The 26,320-nt window shown below is 54.0% G+C and overlaps 1 protein-coding gene across 1 annotated transcript; it reads right to left on the reverse strand.

Moving 5' to 3' along the window:
- Positions 1-25,646, reverse strand: LOC112103247 (neuritin-like protein). The gene is made up of 3 exons (XM_024194910.3): positions 25,580-25,646; positions 1,204-1,366; positions 1-394 (listed from the first exon to the last, which is right to left on the reverse strand). The coding sequence occupies exons 1-3, from the start codon at positions 25,638-25,640 to the stop codon at positions 106-108; spliced, it is 513 nt and encodes a 170-aa protein (XP_024050678.1). The 5' UTR covers positions 25,641-25,646; the 3' UTR covers positions 1-105.
- Positions 25,647-26,320: the final 674 nt, after the last annotated feature.

Below are 26,320 nucleotides of genomic sequence, written 5' to 3' on the forward strand. Positions count from 1 at the left end.
ACGGGATTTACAGAGTAACCCTGATCTCTCTCGCAGTGCGGGTGCCCGGCCCTGCGAGAGTCTGTGCCGGGTGCCGGCAGGGGGTGCCTGGCCGCGGCTCCCTGGCTAGACGAAGGGCACCAGGAGTGATGTGAGCACCAGGAGCGGCAGGGCGGCCAGCAGGCTCGGCCGGGGGAGCCAGGCTGAGCCCCGCAGGGTCTCCTTGTTAGTCTCGTCCGCGGCCGAGCCCCGCACGCTGCCGGGCGGCCTGGCCCGCGCGCTGCACAGGTCGTGCAGGTTCCCTTGGAACTGGATCTTCCTGGACTCCTGGCGCAGCGACTCCCAGATGGCAGCAGCTTCATCGGGGCAGCGGGACAAGACCCTGTTGGCGCAGGTGTGAAAGTCGTCCCAGGACCTGGGCCGAGGAGAGGGAAGAGTCAGAGACAAAGGCCAGGAGGGTCCATGGCGATCAGGCCTTGTGATCTGTGTGTGACACCGACTGACAGGCCCCCATGCCTAGAGCCAGCCCAGGCCTGCTCCGCCCCACTCCAGCCCCGCACCTAGCCAGTTTGGCCCTGCCCCACCCCGCCCCCCGCCAGCCTGCCCCCCGCCCCTAGCCAGCCTGGCCCCTCCCGGTCCATAACCAGCCTGGCCCCCGCCCCACCCACCCTGCCCCTAGCCAGCCCCTCCCTGCCCCCAGCCAGCCTGGCCCCCCCTGCCCTGCCCCTAACCAGTCCCTCCCTGCCCCTAGTCAACCTGGCCCCACCCGGCCCCTAGCCAGCCTGGCCCTGCCCTGCCCCCCCCTAACCAGCCTGGCAAGGTTGCTTGGGCTAGCGCAGATCTTCTAAAAAGAGCTGTCCAGCCTCCCTGTGCGGAGAGCCCCGTGCCCATGGCTAGTCCCCATCCCTGGCCGACGAGCAGGAGGAGACGTGGCCCTGTGCAGATCAGCCCTCCCGGACTCCACCTCCATGCACGGGCCAGCTGGCTCCTCCCGGCACCGGCTTCCCGCAGAGCGAGACCCTGCCGTCCCCTGCCCCCACTGCTGACAGGACACACCCCAGGAGCCAGGCTGGGAACCTGCCCCCTTTCCCCTGGGCCCCTCGACCGGAGGTCCAAAGCGTTCTGCCGAGAGCGCCAGTGCTGTCCCCTCTGCCCCCCGGCCACAGCCTAAACCCCACTGGCTGGGGGGCAGCTGCTGGGAGACTGGGGCGCTGCTCCTCTCACCTGCAGACGGTGTCCAGCTCCTGCCCCTCCTGCCCACTGTCCTCCTGCTGCTTCTGGACACTCTGGGCCATGCTGTCCCCCAGGCTGATGAGGCATTCGGCAAAGCCCTTGTAGATGGTGTCACATCTCCTCCCAGCCGTGCTCACCGGATCCTCGGCCACAGCTGCACAGGGGACAAGAGTCACTGATTAGCCCCCTGCCCCAGCTCTCAGCCCTCACCGGGCAGGTCTGCAGCCCGGCCCCAGCTCCCCCAGGCCCCACACTGGGGCTTCTCTCTGCCCCCCCGCTCCCGGGACGCTCACTGTTCCTGCCTGTCAGAGTCCCATTCCCACGCCTGCATGTACAGGGACTATCCAGCCACATGGGGGGCAGGGCAGAGCTATTGCCCCCACAGGGCAGAGCAGGGGGAAGAGCTGACTCCCCCCCCCCCCCCCCGTTGAATCCTGGGCTTGTAGAAGGGACACGGCATTCAATGCAACGCCCTCCTCATGCCTGAGGCCCGCACACCTCTCCCAGGCTGGGGCCCACTCCGGACCCTCCTGTCCCATAAGCCCGTGGGATGTTGCAGTGACTTCCACCCCAGCGGAGGCTGCATGGCAGCGGTGGGAGACCCCGCCACTGATCCCGAAGCAAAGCACTTTGGGCTGTGAGCTACAAGGGGATCTCACTGAACTGGGCGACAAAACGACAGAGGAAATTCAATACGGATAAGTGCAGAGACATGCACCTTGGAAAACATAATCCCAACGGTTCATACAGAATGACGGGGTCTAAATTAGCTGTTACCCCTCAAGGAACATCTTGGAGTCATTGTGGATAGTTCTCTGAAAACATCCGCTCAATGTGCAGCGGCAGTCAAAAAAGCAAACAGAACGTTGGAAACCATTAGGAAAAGGACAGATCAGATAGAAAATACCATAATACCATGATACGCCCACACCTTGAAAGCTGCGTGCAGATGTGGTCACCCCATCTCAAAATAGATAGATTAGAATTGGAAAAGGTACAGAAAAGGGCAACAAAAATGATTAGGGGAATGGAACAGCTTCCGTACGAGGAGAGATTAATAAGACTGGGACTTTTCAGCTTGGAAAAGAGATGACTAAGAGGGGATATGAGAGAGATCTATAAAATCATGACTGGTGTGGGCAGAATGCATAGGGAAGTGTTATTTACCCCTTCACACAAGACAAGAATCAGGGGTCACCCAATGAAATTAATAGGCAGCCGGTTTAAAACAAACAATGGAAGGACTTCTTCATACAACGCACAGTCAACCTGTGGAACTCATTGCCAGGGGATGTTGCGAAAGCCAGAAGTATAACTGGGTTCAAAAAAGAATTAGCCAAGTTCATGGAAGACAGGTCCATCAATGGCTATTAGCCAAGATGGTCAGGGACACAACCCTGTGCTGTGGGTGCCCCTAGGCCTCTGACTGCCGGATGCTGGGAGGAGAAAGGGAGGCACCAAGACGCCCTGGAGACGGGTACTCCTGTGTAGCCTCCATGCCCCGAGCAGGGGGCAGTTTGCTGGGCAGGGGGCGCTGGCTCTGCTCACCACCTCCGTCCGCGTCACGCTCCAGCCCTGGCATCCGCGGGAGCAGCTGGAGCTGCAGACAACACCCCACCCACGCGTAGCTGTCTGTGTCTGGGGTTTGCATTCGCTCCCCAAGCCTCCTTCCGGGGCAACGAGTGGAGCCCAAAGCTGCCGAGCTCAGGGACGTCTCCCCATTCAGCTTCCCATGGCAAGGGAGCTCCTGGCATGGGCGAGGTGCCCGCGGCAGGTGGCTGGAAAATTCCCCTCAGGGCCCCCATTGCTCTGGGCAACCTGGAGAGGGAGGCATGGCAGTTAGTTGCCTTTATCCTGCGTGGTCCCTCCCAGCCCTACGCTAGGGCTGGGGCGCTGGCAGCAGCTGCAGTGGGCAAAGCGGTGCTCCAAAGGGGTTGCAAGAAGCCAGGAGTGGGCTCCCCATGGGCCTGGCCCATGTCCCACGCGCTGGAGCCTGGTCCTGCAGGGAAAGTCCAGGCACAGCATCCCTCAGGCTAGAGAAGGGGCTGGGACCGGCTGGGACGAACGAGATCTGGAATGCTTTACTGCTGGGCACAGACCGACCCCGTGGCTCGGTCCCAGGCTGCCTCGTGTTGGCCTGAAGTGCTGGCTGGTTGTGGCTACAGCCCGGAGGCCTGGCCTGATCGGATCCTGGTGCCTCATGCAAATCCAGTGCATTGTGGGAGTCCTGCAGTGTCCCTCCTGTGCACGCAGCTGGGAGCAGGAATGCCAGCCGCGAGGTGCTGCATCGCGCCGTGACGCGAGGACCAACGGAGCTGCGCCACAGGGAGGAGGCCGGCCTCCGCATCCCTGTTGTGAGCAGCTCCTGGGAAGTGCCTGGCAGGCTGCTACGCGAGTCTGCGAAGCTCTGCCCGGGCACCGGCAGAAGCAGCACCTTGACAGGGCTGTCCCTCCCACAGGGAGGGAAGCGGGACAATCTCAGAATTCTTTATTAAAGCAACAAAGTTGGGTTAATGACAGACAAGCCAGGGGCAGGGGGCAACCCCCCCAGGACTCCCAGTGCCCGGCCCCACAGAACCTTCCAGGATGCCTTATGGGATCTTGCAGGATAAGGCGGATTTAACCTTCGCCATCAGCCAGAGGGCAGAGCCTGGCACAGCATCGCCCTGCCGATGCTGGAGGGGGGGGCATCTGACCACCTGGGGCCCTCTCCTAGTCGTCTGGGATGTGGCACCTTCCCTAACCCCCTGCGTGCCCACTCCCGGCCCGGCTCACTGGCCCAGCAAATGCCACGCAGTGCCATGCCAAGGCAGATGCCCATGGGCCACTCTCCAGCACAGGTATAGGGGACACATGGGCCCGAGGCTGTGATAACTGCCTTGGCTGGTGCGGGCACTGCCATGGTCTGTGGCAAATCTCCCCACCTTTGGTACCAGCTGAGCAAGACGCTGTACTGTCAGCATGAGGTCACTGCTCCCAGTCTTGGCACGCCTGCAACGGGGCTAATCGAGGGGTGCGGGATGAGCGATCCCAGGCCTCACACACTCACTAGTGCCAAGGGACACTGACAGTGCCACTCCCTGGGGCAGGGCAGTACCCCACCCCCTCCATTCCCAGGACCCCTGAGGCTCTGCAAATGGTTGAGATCAACTCAGGAGGAGAAAGCAACAGAACTAAATCGGCGGCACTTGGTTAACCAGTGATGGAGGGCGGGGTGAGAACAGCCTAGGAACACCTGGGGTGGGGGCACCACACGGGGGAGAGGGATTTGTTGGGGGGCTATGGGAGTGGGGCTGAAACGAGCAAAGGAAAACGTAGGCTGTCAGGGAGCAGTCCCTGGCAGAAGCTCTGCTGGGCTGGGAGACAGTCTCCCCAGGACAGGGGACACCCTGGAGACACCATGCTGCAAGGAGCTGCCCGAGGGGTGGAGCAGGCATCTGCTCTCGCTCTTCCCTGCTCGAGTTTCTAGCATTTTATATGTACAGGCCATTTCTGTCCAAAGCTGAGATCACGTGACTCCAGCTGCTGCTACCCTAGGGCAGAGCCCTGCGTGGGACTACGTTTTTAATCCTGCTCCCATCCTACCCCGCAATACCCACCCGCTCTGCGTTGGTTCTTGCATTTTTATCCCACTCCCACCGGCAAAAACTGCAGCTCCCCCAAATCCCCCGAGAGAGCCAGATTCTCCCATGCTACTAAAAACACAATAGTCAGTTAATAGATTATCGATATAAACGGAATTCAGACAATTTTTACCACTAAAAGAATAAACAAATTTTGCCTAAACCATGTACAAAAATACTTTAACTCCTGTTATAATAGACATCAAAGCTCTTTCTATCCCTCACTTAAATTTAAGTATTAAAACCTTTATTTAAAAATTAAAACACAAAACAAAAAAACTTGCTTTGCGTTGCTGAAGTTCGATCTATGACAAACTGCTGTGGTGTGTATATCCCACGGAACGTCAAAACAAACTGCACTACAATTTTGCCTTAAAAGGTGCAGATTTTTGTTAATGGTTATAAAAATTAAGTTATTTAAAAAAAAAAACTGGGAATTTTTAAACTGCTGTGACATTCCCCAGGCTACAGTCTGGGCTGATGGACAGTTGTGACCCCTCAATTCCCCAACCTGGGGTCTTTTACCCTGCTTTGCTGAGAGCAATCACTCCTGGTCTCCAGCATGTCAATCACTCCCAGCTATACTGTCTGAGTGCTGTAGCCAACCCACTCCTGAATTATATGGCAGGGCAACACCAGCAAACTCCCAGTCCCAGACTTTCCCCCAACAATGTGCATCTTGTACTGCCCAGCACCCTCCTGGACAATACAAGCTCATAGAAAGGCCGTCATTTCATTAATAGAAAATTATATGCATAAACCTTGTTATCTCAAATGGAGTTTCACAAACAATTCAATCCAAACACACACTGGTTTAGATAAAACACAGATAGATGTTAAGCGGTTACAAGTAAAGAGGCATAAAAATCAGGATTGGTTATAAGAAAATAAAAAGATAAAACATATCTAATACCTAACTTAACAAGCGAAATGAATCCAAAGCAAAGGTTTCTCTCACCACATGCTCTAGTAGTCTTACTGGGTGGAAACCTTTCAGCCAAGACCCCTCCCCCAGTTCAGTGTTAATTTTCTTGTCCTTCAGGTGTTGTTGATGCTATGAGCAGAGAGAAAGGGAGGAGCATTTTGGGGCATCTGTTCCCTTTTTACAGCTCTCTTTTTGAGAATCTCTCCAGTTGAGGTTCAGGAGACAGAAGGTCTGAAGGGATGGGAACCTCCAGCTTTTTCTTTGCCAAAATGTACATTTCTCACTCACACCCTTTTTCCTGCCAAAGAACGGCCACTTAACCAGACAATATTCCATCTTTGATTTTGTGGACACCTGGCTGAGGTGTCAGTTTGCCTTTGAGGCACTGGTTTATGCCTGCTTTTCTAAACTTGGAACATGTCTCAGTAATATCATACAGTAGAATCTTACAACTTTATGTTGCCACACATTTTACCAGGACAATAATGATCAGCAAATTATGAGTTTTCAAATGATACCTCACTTTGGACTTTGTACAAAATCCATTATAGTTTTGTAAAAAGGGTGAGCATAGGAACACAGACAGTCACAACCGCTTAAGCACCGTTTCTAGAACTTTGAAATATTCCATTCAAGTTATTTATGTCAGGATTATTATTGCTTTTTGACAAACATTTAACAGGAAAACTGATCACTGAACTAGGTTTTTGATAGAAATAAATTTTAAAAAGAGGCTCAAACTAAGCGATCGATAATAAGGTCAACTTAAAGAGCAGATGTACTTGCACTTGCATTTTGTTTTCCCACAAAATATCACAGTCTGTGGGGTGTTTTGTCCACTCGATCCTGCCTGCAACAAAGTACATTTTACCCGCTCCTGCTAGTATGGCAGTGGGTCCTGCGGGCCCCCAGTCCCGCTGCAGGACTCTACCCTAGGACAAGGGCCAGACTGCTCTCTGCTTGTGGTCCCTGGGAGAGATGCGCTTCACCCCCATAGGACAGATCATCACTGCCCCATTCCCATGCAAACCCGCCAGGGCCAGCAAGAGCCCTGAATTCAACAACAGCTTCCGAGCCAGCTGCTGCCACATACCCGCAGGACCCGAGCCCCAACTGCGGAGCAAGCAGCCCAAATTACAAGGAAATTGTATTAAATGTCCTAGACACAAGGAGATTAACCACTGGTGGGGGAGGGGGAAGCTGTTTTCCTGATCGTGGTGATGTCAGTCAGGGGGTGGGGCTCCCACAGTGGCACCTAGGCCGTGCCCACTTCCAGGTAGCAGCGTGGAGAGGGGGACAGGGATTCCCAGAGCCTGAGGGCTAGCCTCTCCCACACCGGCTCTCTACACAGTAACCCCAGCGGTGTCCCTTTAACAGCAGGCAGAGCCCCCCCCCCCCCCCGCCCATCACGGCCAGATGCAGCGCGGGAGAATCAGGGTGGGATGTGGTGGCTGGCAGGCAGCCTCCCCATGGCGAAGGCGGCAGGAGGCGCTCAGCGGGGAGGCGCTCTCTGCACATCCCCCTGCAGCAAGCAAGGCAGGAGAGCGAGCAGGCAGCCCCAGGGTAAGGCTCGCCAGCCCTGCGCTTGCTTTGGAGCTCTGCGCCGACGAGAAGGAAGCTGATGAATATTTTAAGGATGCTGGCCTGATTGAGCCTGATCAAACACATCAATAGCCACCCCCGCAGCCCAGCTCCTCCACACGGGCAGGGCTGCCGAGAGCCGCCGGGCTGGAGTCCCCAGAGCCCGCTGGGAAGCGAGCACAGGGGAACTGGCCAGAGAAGAGGGCAGAAAGCAGATCATTAGCTGGGGAATGCGGCCAGCCCCTGCTTTGGGAACAGGCTGCATGTTCCTCTGGGGCAGCCTGCCAGGGCGGCACTAGGGGTCAGGCTGGCAGCTTGCCAGCGGGCCACCCATGTAAAATCAGATCCACGTCCCCACAACCTTAATATTTGCTTAGGCTCCTCTGCTGGCGCTAGCCGGCTGGTGGCCGGGGCTGCCTGTCAGTCATTCAGCTCTGCCCATGCATCTGTGACTAGCCAGAGCAGACTGGGGAGGCCAGGGTCCATATGTCCCTCCCCATAGGGCTGCACTGCAGCTTGCCCCGCAGCCCGGGGTCACCAATGAGCTCAGACACTCCTATGGGGCTGGGCACCGGGCCAGCCTTAGGGACAGGCCATCAGGGTGATCACCCTGGCTGCCAGCTTGGGCTGGGGTCTTTTGCATTCAACCACTTGGGGACAGCAAATATTTTCCAGCAAAACACCAGGGGCCGGCCCTGCTGGCCACCCAGCACACACCCCAAGCCTCCCCACGAACTCATCTGACACGGGTCATGAACAGACTCCAGGTCTCCCGACTCCCACTCTGGTGCTGTAACCACTTGCCCACGCTCCCTTTCCAGCCTGGCTGCCTGCAGCCCACGTGCCTAGCGTCTGAGCCAGGCAGGACCCCTGGGACCATCCAGCCCGGCCCCCTGGGTAACGCCTGCTCACTAAAGCAGAGCTTTCCGAAAGAGATCCAGCCCTGATTCCATAACGGCCACTGACGCCAATGCACCACTGCTCAAAGTCAGCCCGACTTCCAGTGTCCGTGTTACACCCTGGTCTGCTCCCCACACTGAGCTCCAGCTCCCAGCGCCCCTGCAGGTGCCCCCCGCCCCTCCCCAAGAGGGCACACAGGCCCTTCCAGGAAGCGGCTGGGCTGGCAGCTCTCACAGATGCACTTCCTCAGCTCCTCAGCCAAGCCAGCGCCTTGCATCAAACCTCCTGGGGCTCAGGGCAGCATGTAAACAGGGCCTTGCATCAGCGGCCTCTGGGGCGCCAGCAATGACACAGCATGTGCTCTGCTCGGGCATCTAGGGCCATGCTCCCCTCCGCCATTCTTTGCATCGGTCACGGCTGAGGATGTGAGGAAGATTCTCAAACCTGAGCCATTCTTTCTGGCTGACAAATCTAAGGAACCGTCCCAGATTGAGGGGTCATTAGAGGAGGTTTTGGAACAAATTGATGAACTAAACCAGGGGTCGGCAGCCTTTCAGAAGTGGTGTGCTGAGTCTTCATTTAGTCACTCTAATTTAAGGTGTCACGTGCCAGTAATACATTTTAACCTTTTTAGAAGGTCTCTTTCTATAAGTCTATAATATAGAACTAAACTGTTGTTGTATGTAAAGTAAATATGGTTTTTAAAATGTTTAAGAAGCTTCATTTAAAATTAAATTAAAATGCAGAGTCCCCCCCCCGGACCGGTGGCCAGGACCCAGGCAGTGTGAGTGCCACTGAAAATCAGCTCGCGTGCTGCCTTTGGCATGTGTGCCATAGGTTGCCTACCCCTGAACTAAACAGTGATAAGTCACCAGGACCAGATGGTATTCACTCAAGAGTTCTGAAGGAACCCAAATGTGAAACTGCAGAACTGTAGTCTGTAACCTGTCACTTAAATCAGCTTCTGTACCAGAGGACTGGAGAATAGCTAACGTGACACCAACTTTTACAAAAGGCTCCAGAGGTGATCCCAGCAATTACAGGCTGGTAAACCGAATTTCAGTACCAGGGAAATTGGTTGAAACTATAGTAAAGAAAGAATTATCAGACACACAGATGAACACGATTTGCTGGAGAAGAGTCAACATATTTTTTTGCAAAGGGAAATCATGCCTCACCAATCTACTAGAATTCTTTGAGGGGATCAAACTTGTGGACGAGGGGGATCCAATGGATATCATGTACATAGATTTTCAAAAAGCCTTTGATAAGGTCCCTCACCCTCTTAAGCAAAGTAAGCTGTCACGGGATAAGAGGGAAGATCCTCGCATGGATCATTAACTGGTTAAAAAATGATAGGAAACAAAGGGTAGGAATAAATGGTCTGTTTTCAGAATGGAGAGAGGTAAATAGTGGTGTCCCCCAGGGGTCTGTACAGGGCCCAGTCCTATTCAACATATTCATAAATGATCTGGAAAAAGGGGTGAACAGTGAGGCAAAGTTTGCAGATGATACAAAACTACTCAAGATAATGTAAGTCGAAAGCTGACTGCAAAGAGTTACAAAGGGATCTCACAAGACTATCTGACTGTGCAACAAAATGGCAGATGAAATTCAATGTTGATAAATGCAAAGTAATGCACATTGGAAAACGTAATCCCAACCATACATATAAAATAATGGGGTCTAAATTAGCTGTTACCACTCAAGAAAGATCTTGGAGTCACTGTGGATAGTTCTCTGAAAACATCCACTCAATGTGCAGCGGCAGCCAAAAAAGCGAACAGAATGTTAGGAACCATTAGGAAAAGGATAGATAAGAAGACAGAAAATATCATAATGCCACTGTATAAATCCACAGTACGCCCACACCTTGAACACTGCGTGCAGATGTGGTCGCCCCATCTCAAAAAAGATACATTGGAATTGGAATTGGTATAGAAAAGGGCAACAAAAATGATTAGGGGTATGGAACTGCTTCCACATGAGGAGAGATTAATAAGACTGGGACTTTTAAGCTTGGAAAAGACTAAGGGGGGATATGAGAGAGGTCTATAAAATCGTGACTGGTGTGGAGAAAGTAAATAAGGAAGTGTTATTTACTCCTTCTCATAACACAACACAAGAACTAGAGGTCACCAAATGAAATTAATAGCTAGTAGGCTTAAAAGAAACAAAGGGAAGTATTTCTTCGCACAGTGCACAGTCAACCTGTGGAACTCATTGCCAGGAGATGGTGTGAAGGCCAAGACTATAACAGGGTTCAAAAAAGAACTAGATAAATTCATGGAGGATAGGTCCATCAATGGCTATTAGCCAGAATGGGCAAGGATGGTGTCCCCAGCCTCTGTTTGTCAGAAGCTGGGAATGGGCGACAGGGGATGGATCACTTGTTGATTCCCTGTTCTGTTCATTCCCTCGGGGCACCTGGCATTGGCCACTGTCAGAGGACAGGATACTGGGCTAGATGGACCTTTGGTCTGACCCAGTGTGGCTGTTCTTATGTTCACTCTCACCCCACAGCAGCTGGGAGTGGAGGGCCTGGCTTAGGGGAAGCAAGGCAGAGACCCTTGAGCAGCTCAGCCAAACAGCAGTAAGGGGGAGTCAGTTCAAGCCAGCACGGCTGTGAAAGGTGCTAGTGCCACAGAGGGACAGGCCTGGTGCCAGGGCACAGGGCTAGGAGCCAGGGCAGGCTAGGGAAGGTCCAGAGCCAATAGCAGCGGCTATTTCCCAGCTGGGAGAGAGAAACACCACGGTTTTGGGAGGGGTAGGAGCCGCGCCACACTCCAGAAGAGGAACAATCCTACGCTAGCCCCTGGGAAGGGCCTGATGGGACCCAACGAGCCCGTTCACTCCAAGTTCTTGCTTGGCCTGGGCATCAGCCCTGGAGGTGCCCGCTCCATGGGGCTAGGAGCCCTGGGAGGCAGGAATGCAGGCTAAGGGCAGCTGGCAGCCCAGGCTTGGCTCTGGGGAGGTTTCCAGGGGGCACGACGGGAGCTGCCCTCTGTCTAGCACCCTTTGATATCCCAGCCATTGGACGCGGCTGACCCTGCCCACGCTGGCAGACCAGCGGATCCCAGCAGCGCTTGGAGTAGGGGTGGTAGCAGCTGTGCTCCCCCCCCTCAGGCAAAGGCAGCCCAGGGGGTTCGTGGCAGAAACAGCGTCAGCCGGGGCAATGATTCACCCACCAGCTCAGCCAGCAGGGGCGAATCCTTCAGGGAACCAACAGGCTGATGCGCCCAGGGCCGACAGCCACCCGGCCCACAGCACCTGTGCAAGGGGAGGGGGCAGGTGAGCTACAGCTGGCACCTTGCGCGGCAGAGTCAATGCAGAGCCCCCCTGCCGGGCGCACCCACCCTGGGAGTGTGGCTGGGGGTGGGCATCCGCTCGATGAGACAGCGTGCTGAGAGTAACGCCCCTGGGCCCCGCCCGGCCGGGCAGCACACGCCCCCACTCACGGGCCTCGCCCGGCAGCGCCCAAGTGCCACTTTTAAATGTCACACGTGCATGGCTTGGCGGCAGGTCAATTAGCCAGAATATTTCCACGGCCCCTTGGCTCGGAAGAGCTTGGAACATCTCTGGGGTGCCAGCAGCAGCCGTGCTCCATGGTGGCTGTACAGCCCAGGGCCCCTGCCAGAGGGGACCTCACCCCATCACGGAGCCAGCTGGAGCCCCCTGCGGCGTGAGGGAGAGTTCCTTAGCTAGCCAGGACACTCATGTGGCTGCGTTTTCAGGCCTCAGGTGCTGGGCGCCCTGGGTCCCCTCTCCGCCCCACTCGGAAAACCTGCACCAGAGGCAGATCAGAGGCCCTCTCAGCTGTGCTCTGCTGTCCCCACCCACACCGTCCCCCGATTCCCTGCTCTGCGGGGCCCTGGGATCCCTTCCCAGCCAGCAGCATTCAACACGGTCAACACCCCAGCTGTGAACCCACCTGGGAAGTACGTTAACCTGAAAGTGGCTGGGAGGGGCTGCAGTTTTATGAAACTTAAAGTGACTTTTCCAAACAGCACAGACTGGCCCCTGCAGGTTTAGCAATAAGCAGAGTCAGCTCCCGATTCGTCCTCCCGAGAGGAAAGGACTCGGGGTCTCCCGTTGCAGGGCTTCCTCCCACCGCTGTTGGAACGGAAAGCAAAGTCTCGGGGCCTTCCTCCACAAAGCACTTGGCAGAGCGGGAATCGCCCGCCACTGCCAGCCACCTCGGGGCAGAGCAGACAAAGCCGGCCCCGCAGTTTCAGGCAGGAAAGGAGGGGGAACGTAGGGAGGCAGAATGGAATCAATCCAACTGGACCGTGGCCAGGATACTGGATTAACACCTGGACTCTTAAGTGCCTGCGGATTTATAACAATCTCACAGCTCCTCCAAGACCCCCTCCCACTGCAGAACAGCGCCTCCTAGAGCTGCAATGGGGCACAAAGGGCAGCACCGAATCAGCTACACCAGTGCCTGCCGCTGTCCTTCGCTCTCCAAGCCGAGGACTGACCTCTGAGCGATGCAAAGACAAAAGGGGGCGAACAGAGAACCCAAAGGGCCTAGCGGGTGCCTACAGAGAGTCGTGGAACGTTTTCTCCAGCGTGGCACTGTCCCGGTCTGGGACACAGAGTTCCCAGAGGCCAGACACAAACGTTCCACAGCCACCAGCGGCTCATACCTGCTGTACCACCGGGATCACGTTCCTGGCCTGCCATTACCCGCAGTGCGTATGGAGGCGCCCAGATCTGGCCGAGCCCACCCCAGTGGCAGTGGGATGCCGGAGCATCCCCTTTCATCGGCGGCCAGGGAAGGCCTGGGGATGGGGATCTGGTTCGAGAAGAGGGGAAAAGCTGCCATGAAGTACCATCAGGGTAACTAACGAGAGGACAGCAGGGGCCTGTCACATGGCACTGCCCCGGGAGGGCTGAGAGCTGCGGACGATGCTGTCACTTCCATCGCGTGCCCCCGGACCCTCCTGGGGAGAGTGAACAGACACCCATCAAAAGGGCACTCGTGCAGGAACAGGGTCCCAGGTCACCTGCAAGTGGATGGCAGGTGGCACGGAAATCCACACCGGGATTTCACTGCCAGATGGAGCGCGCCCTCTGCACACTCCTGGGGGAAGGAGAGGAGTTGAAGGCAGCTCCTCCAGCCCGGCAGAGATCCTGGAGAAGCACCCAGCTCTTAGGCTACAGCACACCTACATTCTGCCCTGCGGCTGTGCTGAATGAACGGCTGGGCTCGGCTACCAGAAGCAGACACTCAAAGCGCAGGCAGGGGCTGTTAAAGGAGCTGGGGAAGTAGGGGAGCGTCTGTAACCTACAGGGCAGGTCCGAGGTGGGAAGCCCTAGAGAACTGGATCCTTGATCACCACAACCCTCCTCTGCTTTCCCCATCCTGTCTGGGCTGGGCTGAGAGGGGCAGTGACCTCCCAGCCCCGCAGCCCCCCTCCCTGGGGCTGTCCTGAGCACCCAGCGGGAACGTTCCCTGCAGCGGGGCCTGGAGCACTGACTGCTGCGCAGCTCCAGCCCTGCCAGATGCCAGCCTAAGCCAGAGGAGACAGGGCCCTGCAAAGCCGGAGTGAAGCCCCTCCCCTGGCCTTGCCGTTAATTAGGCAAATGGGAGCCAAATATCACTCCAAGGACTCGCCACTCAACCAGCCGGGATAAAGGATCCAAGAATAACCCTTGGGATGAGCCTGCCCAGCTGTCACGAGAGCCCCCAAGCCAGGCCTGCGCCCCCTGCTCCCAGCCGGGACCCCAGACACGCGCCCAGTTCCAAGTGGGACTACTGCCCATGGACACGTGGGAGGAACCTGCTGTGCGTGGGGAAGGAGGAGCTAGCAGCGGATGAACCCCAGCCTAGGCCACGCTCAGACATGGCTCGGAGAGGTTCATCTCCCAGGGGCGCTCCGTGGCACAGCTCTGCCCCAGCCGAACGGAACACAACACTCCTCTCTCGGGGCTGGCGGGGGAGGCCAGAGGGTGACTGGGCCACAGGAAATTCCCAGACAGACGCACAGATGGTGGCAGGACGGAGAGTCCTCATCGGGGACGCATGGCACAACCTCACTTACCCTCACCCGGGCCCTGGCAAACCCGCCATGCCGAGCGAAGCTTCTGACCTTCAAAGCAGCCGACCGGGCTACGGGCTGGAGATGCCCAGGCAGACACGCAAACCGCCTTACCCGTGTCCTCGTGCGACACCAGAGGGGCCCAGAATGAAAACAGCTGCTGCTGATTCTTCGAGACTTTTTCCAGGTTCTCACGGTGTGAGCAGCCCTCCAGAGTACTGCCACCACTAGACCTGGCATCTGAAAGGCTGAACACTAGGGACAGGGGCGTATTTCATTTGGTGAATGGAAATGAACTATCGGAAGAGTTCAAAGGGAAGTGATGAGAAAAGCCAGGGGCTCGAGGTGCCTCCTGGTAAGAAGTGAATTACAGAACTGCTGGGAAACCTAGAGGCGAAGGGACGGGCGGAGCCATTGGAGGGAGAGGCAAGTGCAGGGAATCACCTGGCTGTTGGAAAGTGGGGGGCAGAGAGTGGAGTTGTGAACCACAAGAGGGGTTTGGTTTGTTAGGGTCTGGAAGGTGGCCAGGAATCTGACAGTGCCGTTCTACACAAACCTGGCTGGACAGTCACTCGCTGGCCTTCGGCACCAAGTTCACCACGGAGCTATTTAATCCGAACCGCAGTCAGTGTGAATGCTGCGATCAAACAGCCAATCAGCATCTAGTGATTACCAAGAATGCATCAGCCTCAGCCTGGCTGAAGTGGAAGGGAGTGGTAGGAAACAGAGGACGAAATAGACCGAGCCAGTGAGAGCAGCTCATTCCTAGAAGGCAAAATGTGGTCACCTCCAGGAGTCACCATGGAGCAGGAGTGAAAGGATCCACGCTCACCCCAGTCTGCTAAAATTAGGCTTTTTGGCTCCTCCAAATGTGCCTTGGACTGAATCTTTGCTACTGAAGCGAAAACAGAATATGGATGAGTTTGATGACCTTGCAAGTGAGATTTTCAAGGCCGTCATCAAAACGTGTCCCTGAGACGTTGGCCTTTGCTCCAAGCCTTCCAGTAGCTCTCCAGCACCAGTGTGTTTCAGGAGGTCTGTGCACTTTTCGCCCCCAAAATGGCAGAGATCAATTGGCAGCTGCGCGGGCAAAAGTGAAAACAAAGATTTGAACTGGATGACACAGTTGGGGCCTTTTATTCTAAAAGCAACTTTAAAGGAGCACCCAAAGAGCGAGACAGAGAAACGCCTCAAGCACTCTGTCCTGGACATCCTCCTCCGGCACCTCTGCACTCACTACTCAATGCTGTGAGAAACTGGGGGGAAAATTAAAAGCAAACTGAAAGAATCAACATTGCCATTAACGCACAAGGGCTGGCTGAAGCTGGGAAGTGACGCAGTGATGGCTACTGGCATCCCATGCAGAGAAAACGACATTCCTACGTAACGCTGTTGATTCTGCAACTGAAAACATGCTGACGATACCAGTCAGGAATGCAGAGAACAGTCTGGCCGTGAGGCCTTTGCCGTTTGCTCAGACGGTGAAAATAAAGCAAGAGACATAAACCCTTCATGGGCAGAGATCCGGGGGCTCACCACCCTGCTTAAACCTCACTGAGAAAGCAACAACTGCCGGCCGTCCTAAAGTGCATTGTGAGAGGTCAAGGGGAGTCTGAAGTCACCATCAGCCTTATGGTTGGTTGACTGAAAAGGTGGTGGGCTGGATGCCCCAGCTTCCCAAAGAGGCTTGCTGGACCTCTCCGGAAGACTCTCCACCTGCGTCCAGGCGTCTCCATCAGCAGGAACATGAGGGTGATGCTGATCCAGACAGCTGAGAGAAAGCTAATGCTGTGCCAGTATTAGGTCTGACATTGATCCTGGTCAGCTGATATGGGACTTGATTAATATAGAATGAAAGGAGGGTGATTATTAGTGCCAATCAACATGGATTTATGGAAAATAGATCCTGCCAAATTAACTTGATATTTCTCTTATGACATTAGAAGTTTGGTTGACAAAGGCAATAGGGTTGGTGTAATATATTTAGAGAAGGTGTTTGACTTGATACTATATGACATTCTGATTAAACTAGACCGATATAAAATTCACATGGCCCACATTAAATGGATTAAAATCTGGCTGACTGATCGGTCTCAAACTGTAACTGTAAATGGGGAATCATCATCGAGCGGGTGTGCTTCCAGTGGGGTCGTGCAGAGATCGGTTCTTGCCCCTATGCGACTTAACATTTTTATCACTGATAATGTTTGCAGATGACACAAACATTGGGGGAGTGGGAAATAATGAAGAGGACAGGTCCCGGATACAGAGCATTCTGGATCACTGGGTAAACTGAGCACAAGCAAACAATGCGCATTTTAATATGGCTACATGTAAACGTACATCTAGGAACAAACAATGTCAGCCAGATCTGACAGAGATGTGGGGGTGGATAATCAGCTGAATGTGAGCCCCAGTGCGACGCTCTGGCCAAAAGAGCGAATGCCACCCTGGGATGCATCAGCAGGATACAGAGGTAGAGCTGTTATTTACCTCTGTATCTGGCATTGGTATGACTGCAGCTGGAACCCTGTGTCCAGCTCTGGTGCCGAACACCTGAAGAAGGATGTTGATAAACTGAAGAGGGTTCAGAGAAGAGCCATGGAAATAATTAAAGGGTTGGAAAACCTGCCCTAGAGGGATAGACTCAAGGAGCTCCATCTTTTTAGCTTAACAAAGACATGGGGTGACTCGATCACAGTTTTATGTACCCACTTGGGGAATAAAGAGTTAATCAAGGGCTCTTCAGTCTAGCAGAGAACGGTCTAACATGAGCCAATGGCTGGAAGTTGAAGCTAGACAAATTCACACTGGAGAGAAGGTGTCAGTTTTTAATGGTGAGAGTAATTAACCACTGGAACAATTTACCGGGGGTCGTGGTGGATTCTCCAGCACTGACAATTTTAAAATCAAGCTTGGATGTTTCTCTAACGGATCTGCTCTAGGAATGATTGTGGGCAGGTCTCTGGCCTGGGCTCTACAGGAGGTCAGACTAGCTGATCACAATGGTCCCTGCTGGCCTTGGAATCTCTGAATCTATAAAAACCAAGGACCAGACAGAGAGGCACTAGAGTCACAAAAGGAACTGAGGGAGGTTTCAGAGGGACAGGGCAGATCACGAGCTGCTACAGCCACTGTGGAAAACTGACTCCATCTAACTACCAATAAAGACCAGGAGCCACACAAGGGGAGAAACCAAAAAGTGACTGAGAAAAGCTGTGGAATCTTTCCCTTGCTTAACCCACCTGACTGAGCCCAAACACAAGGGGGCACCGGGGAACCCAGAACAGGAAGAAGAGGCTGAAACTCTGCTCAGTTCCTTCCGTGTCCCCAACACTTACAGGGAAAGATCCAGGTTTGCACCCGCACCCGTCCACGCAGCCCACTGCGTCAGAACGGCAGCAGAGCATGGGAGTAGAGTCATGGGAAGCAGCACCAAAAGTCCATCCAGAATTGTTTGAGGTTTTAGCCCTGACCCTTCCTCTCCAGCCAGCTTAGAGTCAACGGAGCAGCTTTTAGCACATCCGGACCGGCTCAGTCTCAACCTCCTAACCGGTGGGATGCTGGCAAAGGCATTAAGGTGGGAAAACTGGCAGCACCTTAGGGCAGGTACAAGAGAATGGGAGGAGGCTAACCAGTAGCAGTTGGGGACTTGCAGGGTCTTGACGTTTCCAAGGCGGACGACAGGTGCCTTTCAGTCTCTGAGGAATAAGCCTGCTTAGAACGTGGCTCGCAGCCTGGGTGCCGGGTTTCAGCCCCGAGACACTTCTGGGGGGCGGTTCTGGGTTCTCCCTCACCCAATTAAAACAGGTTGGGGAAAGTCACAGCAAACCTGATGGGAAAGGGGGAATGGAGCTGTGCACCGGGGTGGGGTGATCAGGAGGGGAAAGGGAGATGGGGCAGTGAACGGGGGGGGAATCAGGAGAGGGAGAGGTGCTGACTTTTCCCTCTACAACAAAATCGCAATGGAAAATCTGCTCAGAGTTCAGGTGACCAAAGCCAGGTTTTGACAGCGCCCCAGGGAGGTGGATTCAGAAAAAGCTACCAAACCTGAGCTGGGTCCCCGTGGGCACCACAGCTCGCTGCCCGGCAGCGAGGCACAGGCTGGGCTATTGAGATCTTGGCGCTCCGTGAGCAAGACACTTAAACAAGCCACAAAAACAGAGTCCCTCTGCAAACCGTCACTAGCTGCTTCCCCTCGTCTCTGCTGTCCTGGGGACCAGCCAGCCCCGAACCCCACCTGCCCTACCCGTGTCCCATTCACGAAGAGCCCCTAATGCTGCCATGCTTCTCTTCTCCCAAGCAAAGCCAAGCCCTGGATGATTCCCAGAGGAAGGAAAGCTCCAGCAAAGTCCTGCCTCATTCAGCACAAAGTCAGCGACCCAGGGGCACAGACCCCCACCCGACTGCATGGGGCCTTTCCACAGGCGCAGAGGGGGAAATCACACATTGGCTCCCAACACGTGTTGTTTTTATTCATCTAAACAATCACACACACACCCCCACAAAGAAAAAGTTCAGGAGCATGCGGAGATCTTTCCGCAGGGGGGGTGAAGTTGTCCTAGCCAGCCCTCGTCTCCACATGGCTGGACAGAACGGTTCAGCCCTCGGCCCCAGAAAGGCTGCTGGGGCGCAAGGCCAGGATGGGGACAAAGGAAGCCAGGCGCATGAGATCTGGAGCCCAGGGGCACACAGCAGCTGAGCAGGGTAGAGGGCTCAGGAGCCGGCTGCGTGTTCGGTCCGGGGAGCTGCCTCAGAGCAGGCAGGGCCCGAATGAGGCACAGACCAGGACACACCTCAACAGAAGCAGCATATTTGTCAGAAATCCCAAGCCACTGCCATGCCCTAGGCGAGGGGCTCACACTGGTTAACCCTCATGCCAAGGCAGCCATCTTGTCCTGCCCCATGACCGGACGTCAGCACATCCTCTGCTCCTGCCTCTCTCCTCTGCCTGCAAACTGACCCCAAACCCAGTCGGCACCGGGTCTGCCCCATAGCCACGTCCCTGCTGAGGGCGGGAAAGCGCCTCCTCAGGGAGCCGCTGGGCTGCCCAGGGGTGCTTTCCTGGACATGCAAAACAAACCAGACTGCACGCGAGACTCTCCGCATGCCCTGGGGTAACTCAATCCTTGCTCCACCCTGGCCCACAAAGGAGACTCCGCAGAGCAAAACAGCTCAGGCCTTTCACACTTCCAGAGAACATTGGTGGCCAAGTGGCCATCTTCCCTCGATGCTCGGGAAGGTGACTTCTCTCACCCAGGCCAGCCAGCTGGCCCCAAGCCTCTCAGGGAAAGCTCGGGAGTTTGCACCCACCTTGTGTTTAAAGGAGTCTCAGGAAATCACGACTTGCATGGGAAGGGCATGAAGCAAAAGGCACTGGGGTGGAGAGTGGCCACTTGCCCTAGGGAAAGCGACCAGGAGATTACTGGTCGTCAGAACTCTCGTTTGGACCAAGCTACAGCAGCACAGCGACGGGAGTGCAAGGGAGCAGACGGCTGGAAGGGGGGTTCAGGGAGATGATCCCAAGGCCAGAAGGGACCATTGTGATCTAATCTGACCTCACGTACAGCACAGGCCAGAAACCTGCCCCAAAATCATCCCTAGAGCAGATCCTTTAGAGAAACAGCCCATATTGATGGAAAAATTGTCACCGATGGAGAATCCACCACGGCCCTTGGTAAGTTGTTCCAATAGTGAATTACTCTCACCGTTAAAAATGTACCTTCTTTCCAGGCTGAATGTGTCTAGCTTGAACTTCCAGCCATTGGATCGTGTTAGACCTCCCTCTGCTGGACTGAAGAGCCAGTATTAACTATTGGCTCCCCGTGTAGGTACTTACAAACTGGGATCAAGTCACTTCTCTTTGCTAAGCTAGATAGATGGAGTTCCTTGACTATCACGACTGATCCTTTAATCATTCTCATGGCTCTTCTCTGACCCCTCTCCAATTTATCAACATCCGTCTTCAGCTGGTTGGCACCAGAACGGGACACAGAATTCTAGCAGCGGTTGCACCCGTGCCAAACACAGAGGTAAAATCTCTCTGCTCCCCCTCAGCCATCCCATTTATCCATCCCACGGTCACATGAGTCCTTTCGGCCACAGGGTCACACTTGGAGCACATGTTCAGCTGATCATCCACCACAACCCCCAAATGTTTTTCAAAAAGTCACTACTTCCCAGGATAGACTTCCCCATTCTGTAAATATGGCTACATTCTTTTATCCTAAATGTATAAATTTACATTTAGCCATATGAATATCTCATTGAAAGGTGACAGGGCCAGAAAGAGTTAATTAACTCACGGACTGACCTGACCTATGGCCGAACCTTAAGGACTGGTTAGGAAGATAGGTAAATGAATAGAGCTTTGAAATGCAAGTCTGCATTGTTAGAGATAGAAGGGGAGATGTTTGCTCAGGGCTTGATAAGCAAACAAGTCTTATCTAGTTCTATAGTTTTAATTCAAAGATCAAAAAAGGAATATTAACATTTAGGAAGATACTTGAGTGAAATTGTATTATTGTCTCTATGTCTCTTTGAAGGTTGTGGTAACCTGTATCCGAACTGTTTAATGGATAAATTACCCTGTGCTAATTGCCAGGATGTTTGGAAGAAGGAGAGTTAGGCCTATTGTTTTCTCAGGCAGAAAGTCTGCTGGAAATGTATAAGAACCCTAGGACATGATCCTACTTCATCTCAGATCTGCTTTGGGTTTCAAGAGGGGGAAAACCTTAAGCCACAAGGATTGAGATCCCCAGTCACTGACTGGAGCCACCCTGAATATGCACATTGGACTATAACCTATGGACTATTTCTAAAAGGACTTTTGGCAACTACAAGCTCACCTCTGCTATGTATCTAAACCTCAAGAATTGAATTCAAGTCTGTCTGTATATTGATCTTTTAACCAACACACTCTCTCTTTTCTTTTTTAATAAATTTTAGTTTAGTTAATAAGAATTGGCTCTAAGCGTGTATTTTGGGTAAGAGCTAAGTTATAATTGAGCCTGGGTATGTGGCGGATCCTTTAGGATTGGAAGAACCTTTTCTTTTATATGATGAAGTAAGATTTTCAATAATCATCATCATATCTGACAGGTGTGTCTGGACGGAGGCCTGAGGCTGGGCACTTTAAGGGAACTGCGTTGTTTGGACTTCTGAGTAACCAGTGAGGTACTATAGAAGCTGTTTTGTGCTGGTTGGTAAATCTAAGTATTGGAATAACCACCAGCGTTTGGGGTTTGTCTGCCCCGTTTTGTTTGCAGTTCACCCTAATTGAGTGACCTCAGCTGGCTCCCATGGCAGCACCGTCACACCATATGAAAACACATGTTGTTTGCTTGCATCCAGCTTATCAAGCAATCCACATCTCTCTGTATCAGCGACCTGCCCTCTTCATTATTTACCACATCCCCAATTTTTGTGTCATCTGCAAATTTTATCAGTGCTAATTTTATGTTTTCTTCCAGATCATTAATAAACATTTAAAATAGCATAGGGCTAAGAAGTGGTCTCTTTAGGATCCTCCTAGAAACACACCCACTTGATGATGATTTCCCATTTACAATTACATTTTGAGACCTTTCAGTCAGCCAGATTTTAATATATTTAATGTGGGCCATGTTAATTTTATGTTGTTCTAGTTTTTTAATCAAAAATCCCTTTGCTTCCCTTATCAATTTTCTACAATTCCTAACTTCTGACTTATATTCATTATTATCATCAACTTCCCTTTTCTTGCATTTGTTATATATGATTTTTTTCCCCCATAGCTGTCTTCACTTCCCCTCTAAACCACGTCAGTTTAACGAATATGGTCTTATTCCTTGATTGTGGCTTTTGGGGCATCTAGTAAAGTATTCTTAAACCATTCCCAATGATCATTCACATTTTTTTCTGATTAAATTCTTCCTCTCAGCTGATTTGGCTCATAAATTGTTTTCAGCCCTGTAATTTGAGCTTTTTAAAGCACCAAGTATATATTTTATATATATCATTCATCTGGACTTTATTCTATTTGTGCATTATAAATGTGATCAAGTCATGATCACGTGCACTTAAGCTACCATTAATTTTTAGTTCTGTGATCAGTTTCTCTTTATCTGTCAAGAAGAAGGTTACTATAGAATTCCCCTGTGCTGGATGCAACACTTTTTGAGTTAGGAAATTGTCATCTATCATATTTAGAAATTCCAAGGATATGTTAGTACTGGCCGCATGAGACCTCCAGCGTGCGTCACTCAGATCGAAGTGGTCCATGATCATGCAGCATCTTTTCCTACACATTGTAGATAGGTGCGTAAGGAGATGGTCATCCTGCTCCTTAGTGTGTTATGGGCATCTGCAGCAGACACCAAATACCCCTTCTCGTGCTTTATCTGTTAGCACATTGATCCATAAGCATTCAGGATCATTTTCTTCTGAGTTATCAGTGACTCGGAAACAGGTAATGCCATTTTGGACACAGAGTGCCACTCCCCTTCCCCTTGGCACACTCGATCCTTCCACTGATTTTAATATTCCAATCACGGGACTCATTCCCCCGGGTTACAGCAGTACCAACTAGATCAAAGTTATGCTAATAAATGAGCAATTCCAATTCCTCTTGTTTGTTATCCTGGCTCCTAGCATTGGTGGGAAGGGAGAAATCAACACACAAAGAAACCTGAATACAACCACACCAATAGGAGGCAGAAGCAGGCAATTGTCAAGTCAGGGATTTATTTGTGTACATGAGTTGGGCGGCCAAGAGCCCGGGGACCCCCTCGAACACACACAAGTTACGTTCCAGCTCACCTGACCATTGCTGAATGAATTAGGACATGCCGTTTGCCTCGGTCTGCAGCTCTGAGATGTTTCCTGTGTCAGGAACCTCGCTGGTAAGTTACCTGGTCCAGCAGAGAGGGCAAACAGAGTGCCAGAGTAGGAGAAGCTGCCCAAGGCTCTCCCTGCCCCTTAATCCCACCCTCCTCCCTAGCTCTGGCCAGGAATGGCCACCTGATAAACGTGGTATTTTTATTTGTATTTTTAATATGCTTACCAGGAATAAGACCTGAATGTCCAACAAATAATCCACCCGTAATAAGATCTACTTATCGTCATGCAAAGCAATCTTCCCACAGACCAGACCTGCAGCCTCTCAGGCCTCCTGCATTACGCAGCCCCTTCAGTAGGGCAAAGCAAAGCCTGCCGTTCCTCTCAAAGCAGGGAGAGCGCCCGTCAGGAGCCGACAACATTCCCACTGGGGGAACAATAAATCCATCTCCTTCCTGGGCCAAACTTTACAAAGAGAACCTCCAACAACTAAACTCTGGCCTTTTAGTGGGCCCTTTCCTACAAGCCTCCTCTGGGAATAGGAGCTGGGCCATTGGGGTTACAGGGACCTGTGAAGGAGGTTTGGGCCCTTCCCCCCTCTCTGGATAAAGGAGGCCCTGAAATAAACAAGAAATAATGGACAGAGGCGAGGTGCACACAGCGGGGAACTGTTGCATCTTTTTACATTAGAAACCCCCCGTTTTCCCCGGAGAAGTGGAAGGCGGACGTCAGAAATACCAAGGAAGGAAAACCAGGTTCATTGAGAGGGGAAGGGATTTTTCATTCAGTCTGTTTTGAGCTTCTTGTTCTGGTTAATGTCCACATAACCCCAATCCCCAGCCCAACGTTTGGGAGAAAAGCTCTTCGGTTAAAGCCACAACCTCACGCTGCCCCTTCAGTTAAGGGCTGAGAAAGCGCCTTGTCCAGCCCTCCAAGGGAAGTCAGGTGGCCTCTAATTTAGTTGTAGCCATGTTGGTTCCAGGATATTAGAGACAAGGTGGGGGAGGTAATATCTCTTATTGGACCAACCGCTGTTAGTGTCGCTCGGAAGCTTGTCTCTCTCACCCACTGAAGTTGGTCCAATAAAAGACAGTACCTCGCCCACCTTGTCTCCAACACAGGAAAAATAACCCATCAAATATCAGCCTTTATTTCTCCATCAGAAAGAAGCAGAAAGGGACAAGCGCAGGTTCCCCATCCAGGGCCGCCATGGAAAGGGGCAGTGTCAGGCTAGCCTGGAAGCTCCTAGAGGGGCAGGGACTGTAGGGTGACCAGATGTCCCGATTTTATAGGGACAGTCCCGATTTTTGGGTCTTTTTCTTATATAGGCTTCTATTACCCCCTGCCCCATCCCGATTTTTCACATTTGCTATCTGGTCACCCTAAGGGACTGTCCCTTTCCCACACTTGGTACAGCGCCTAGCGCAATGGGGTGCTGACCCTTTGGGCCTCTGGCTTCAGAAGTGTAAAGTGTTCTGAAGTCCAAGGGGAAAGTGTTGTTACAAGGCACGTTTCAACCCAGACACTGCAGTGTTGGGCTAGAGGTGTGGTTCTCAACCCCGGGTACACACACCCCTGGGGTACTCAGCGGGCTTCCAGGGGTACATCAACTCAGCTAGAGATTTGCCTAGTTTTACAACAGTCTCCTTAAAAAGCCCTAGCAAAGTCAGTACAAACTAAAATTTCATAGAGGATGATGGCTTGATCATACCGCTCTGTCCCGCGCACTGCGATGTACGTAGGACAGTTCTGTTCCAATTGATTTATTTGAGAACTCTATGGTAGCAATGAGAGAGTCCGCACTTCTCCAGCAAGTGTGGCTGTGACACTTCTGGACTTTTATTTAGGTCTGATTTTGTGAGCAAGTCGTTTGGAAGCGAGGTGGAACTTGGGGGTCCGCAGGACAAATCAAACTCCTGCAAGGGGGGCAGTCGTCTGGAACGGTTGGGAGCCACTGGGCTAGAGCATGAACTCCGGGCGGACAACCGAGGGGCCGCCTGCCACTGCCCCGGCTGGGAGAAACCCGCCCGGGGTGCTGGGACTCCAGAGGGGACGGACCGTGCTGGGAGGCGGCATCAGACCAGGGTCACCCCAGCGCCGGGGCGGGGCCGCGGGGGAGCAGAGGGACCGGGAAGCCCCCAGAGCCTGGTTTCTCCGGCGCTAAGAGCAGCGAGCTCCGGAGCCGGACACGAGCCAGGTGCAAAGCCCGGCGCGCTCGGATCCGATCGAAGCGAGGAAATTCCCCGCTCGCAGCCCCCCAGCCCGGCCCGGAGACCCCGCGGGGAGACCAGTCCTGTGCCCCCGGCAGCGGGCAGCGGTCCCCCCGGTACGCCCAGCCCCGCCCCGCCGCAGCCGCCTGCTCCCCTCGGGCCGGGGACTCCCTGCTGCGCCCCGACCCCCAGCCCGAGCGCGGTCAGCCCAGCCCAGCCCCACGCCCGGGGGGCCCCGCCGGAGCCAGCACCGACCCGGGGACTCACCCACGTGCAGCAACAGCATCGTCCCCAGCCAAGCGGGCAGCTTCCAGCGGCCGCAGCCCATGGTGCCCCGGACCCCGCCCGCCCGCTGCCGCCCCGTGCGCCCGCTCCCAGCAGCCGGCAGCCTCCACTGAGCGCCCCCGGCGGGTCCCCTCCCCGGGCAAGCCGGAGCGCCCCGCCCCCAGCCGGCCCCTCCCTCCGCCCCGGCCCCGCCCCATGGCACCCACGGGGGGCGCCACGTCTTCCGCGCGGCTCCCGGGCCCTGCCCGGCCCCTCCGCCGCGGGGGGCTGGAGCCCCGGGGCCCCCGGGCCGATGGGGAGCCGAGTCTGGAGCCAGAGGCTGGGAGCTGCCTCTCCCCTGCAGCCCCGGTACCACCCGGACCCTTCGAAACAAGCCCGTCTACACTGGCGGGGAAAGCGCCCCGGGAACCCGGCTAGAAACAATCCCAGCACCTGCCCTGCGCCCCGCTCCTCAGCTTCCCCGGGGGCAGCCCGGCAACTCCTCCCGGCTCGGCCTAGCAAGTCATCCCCACGTCCTCCTCGTGTCTGCCGGCCTCCAGCTGGCCTGAGTTCTGGGGCGGGGAGGGGGTTACAATACAACCGGAGGGAATTTACCTCCTCACCCCCCTCTGCTCCCCGGGCCTGGGCCCTGTCCTCTGATCCTCTTCGGTTTGCTATCACACCCAGGCTCACGCCCCAGCGACTGTTACAGCGCCGGGGTTTCTGTCTGTGAAGCAGGGTTCA

The sequence above is a fragment of the Terrapene carolina genome, unplaced genomic scaffold (genome assembly GCF_002925995.2).
Source record: "Terrapene carolina triunguis isolate 2854851 unplaced genomic scaffold, T_m_triunguis-2.0 Scaffold165, whole genome shotgun sequence".
In the NCBI taxonomy this organism is placed as follows: domain Eukaryota; kingdom Metazoa; phylum Chordata; order Testudines; family Emydidae; genus Terrapene; species Terrapene triunguis.

Bases quoted from the DNA above. Each gene is read 5' to 3' on its own strand.
- LOC112103247 (XM_024194910.3), bottom strand. From the start codon at position 25,640: ATGGGCTGCGGCCGCTGGAAGCTGCCCGCTTGGCTGGGGACGATGCTG. The intron at 1,367-25,579 runs GTGAGTCCCCGG...TCCCCTGTGCAG, and splicing joins GATGCTGTTGCTGCACGTGG to CTGTGGCCGAGGATCCGGTG. The intron at 395-1,203 runs GTGAGAGGAGCA...TCCTCGGCCCAG, and splicing joins GAGCTGGACACCGTCTGCAG to GTCCTGGGACGACTTTCACA.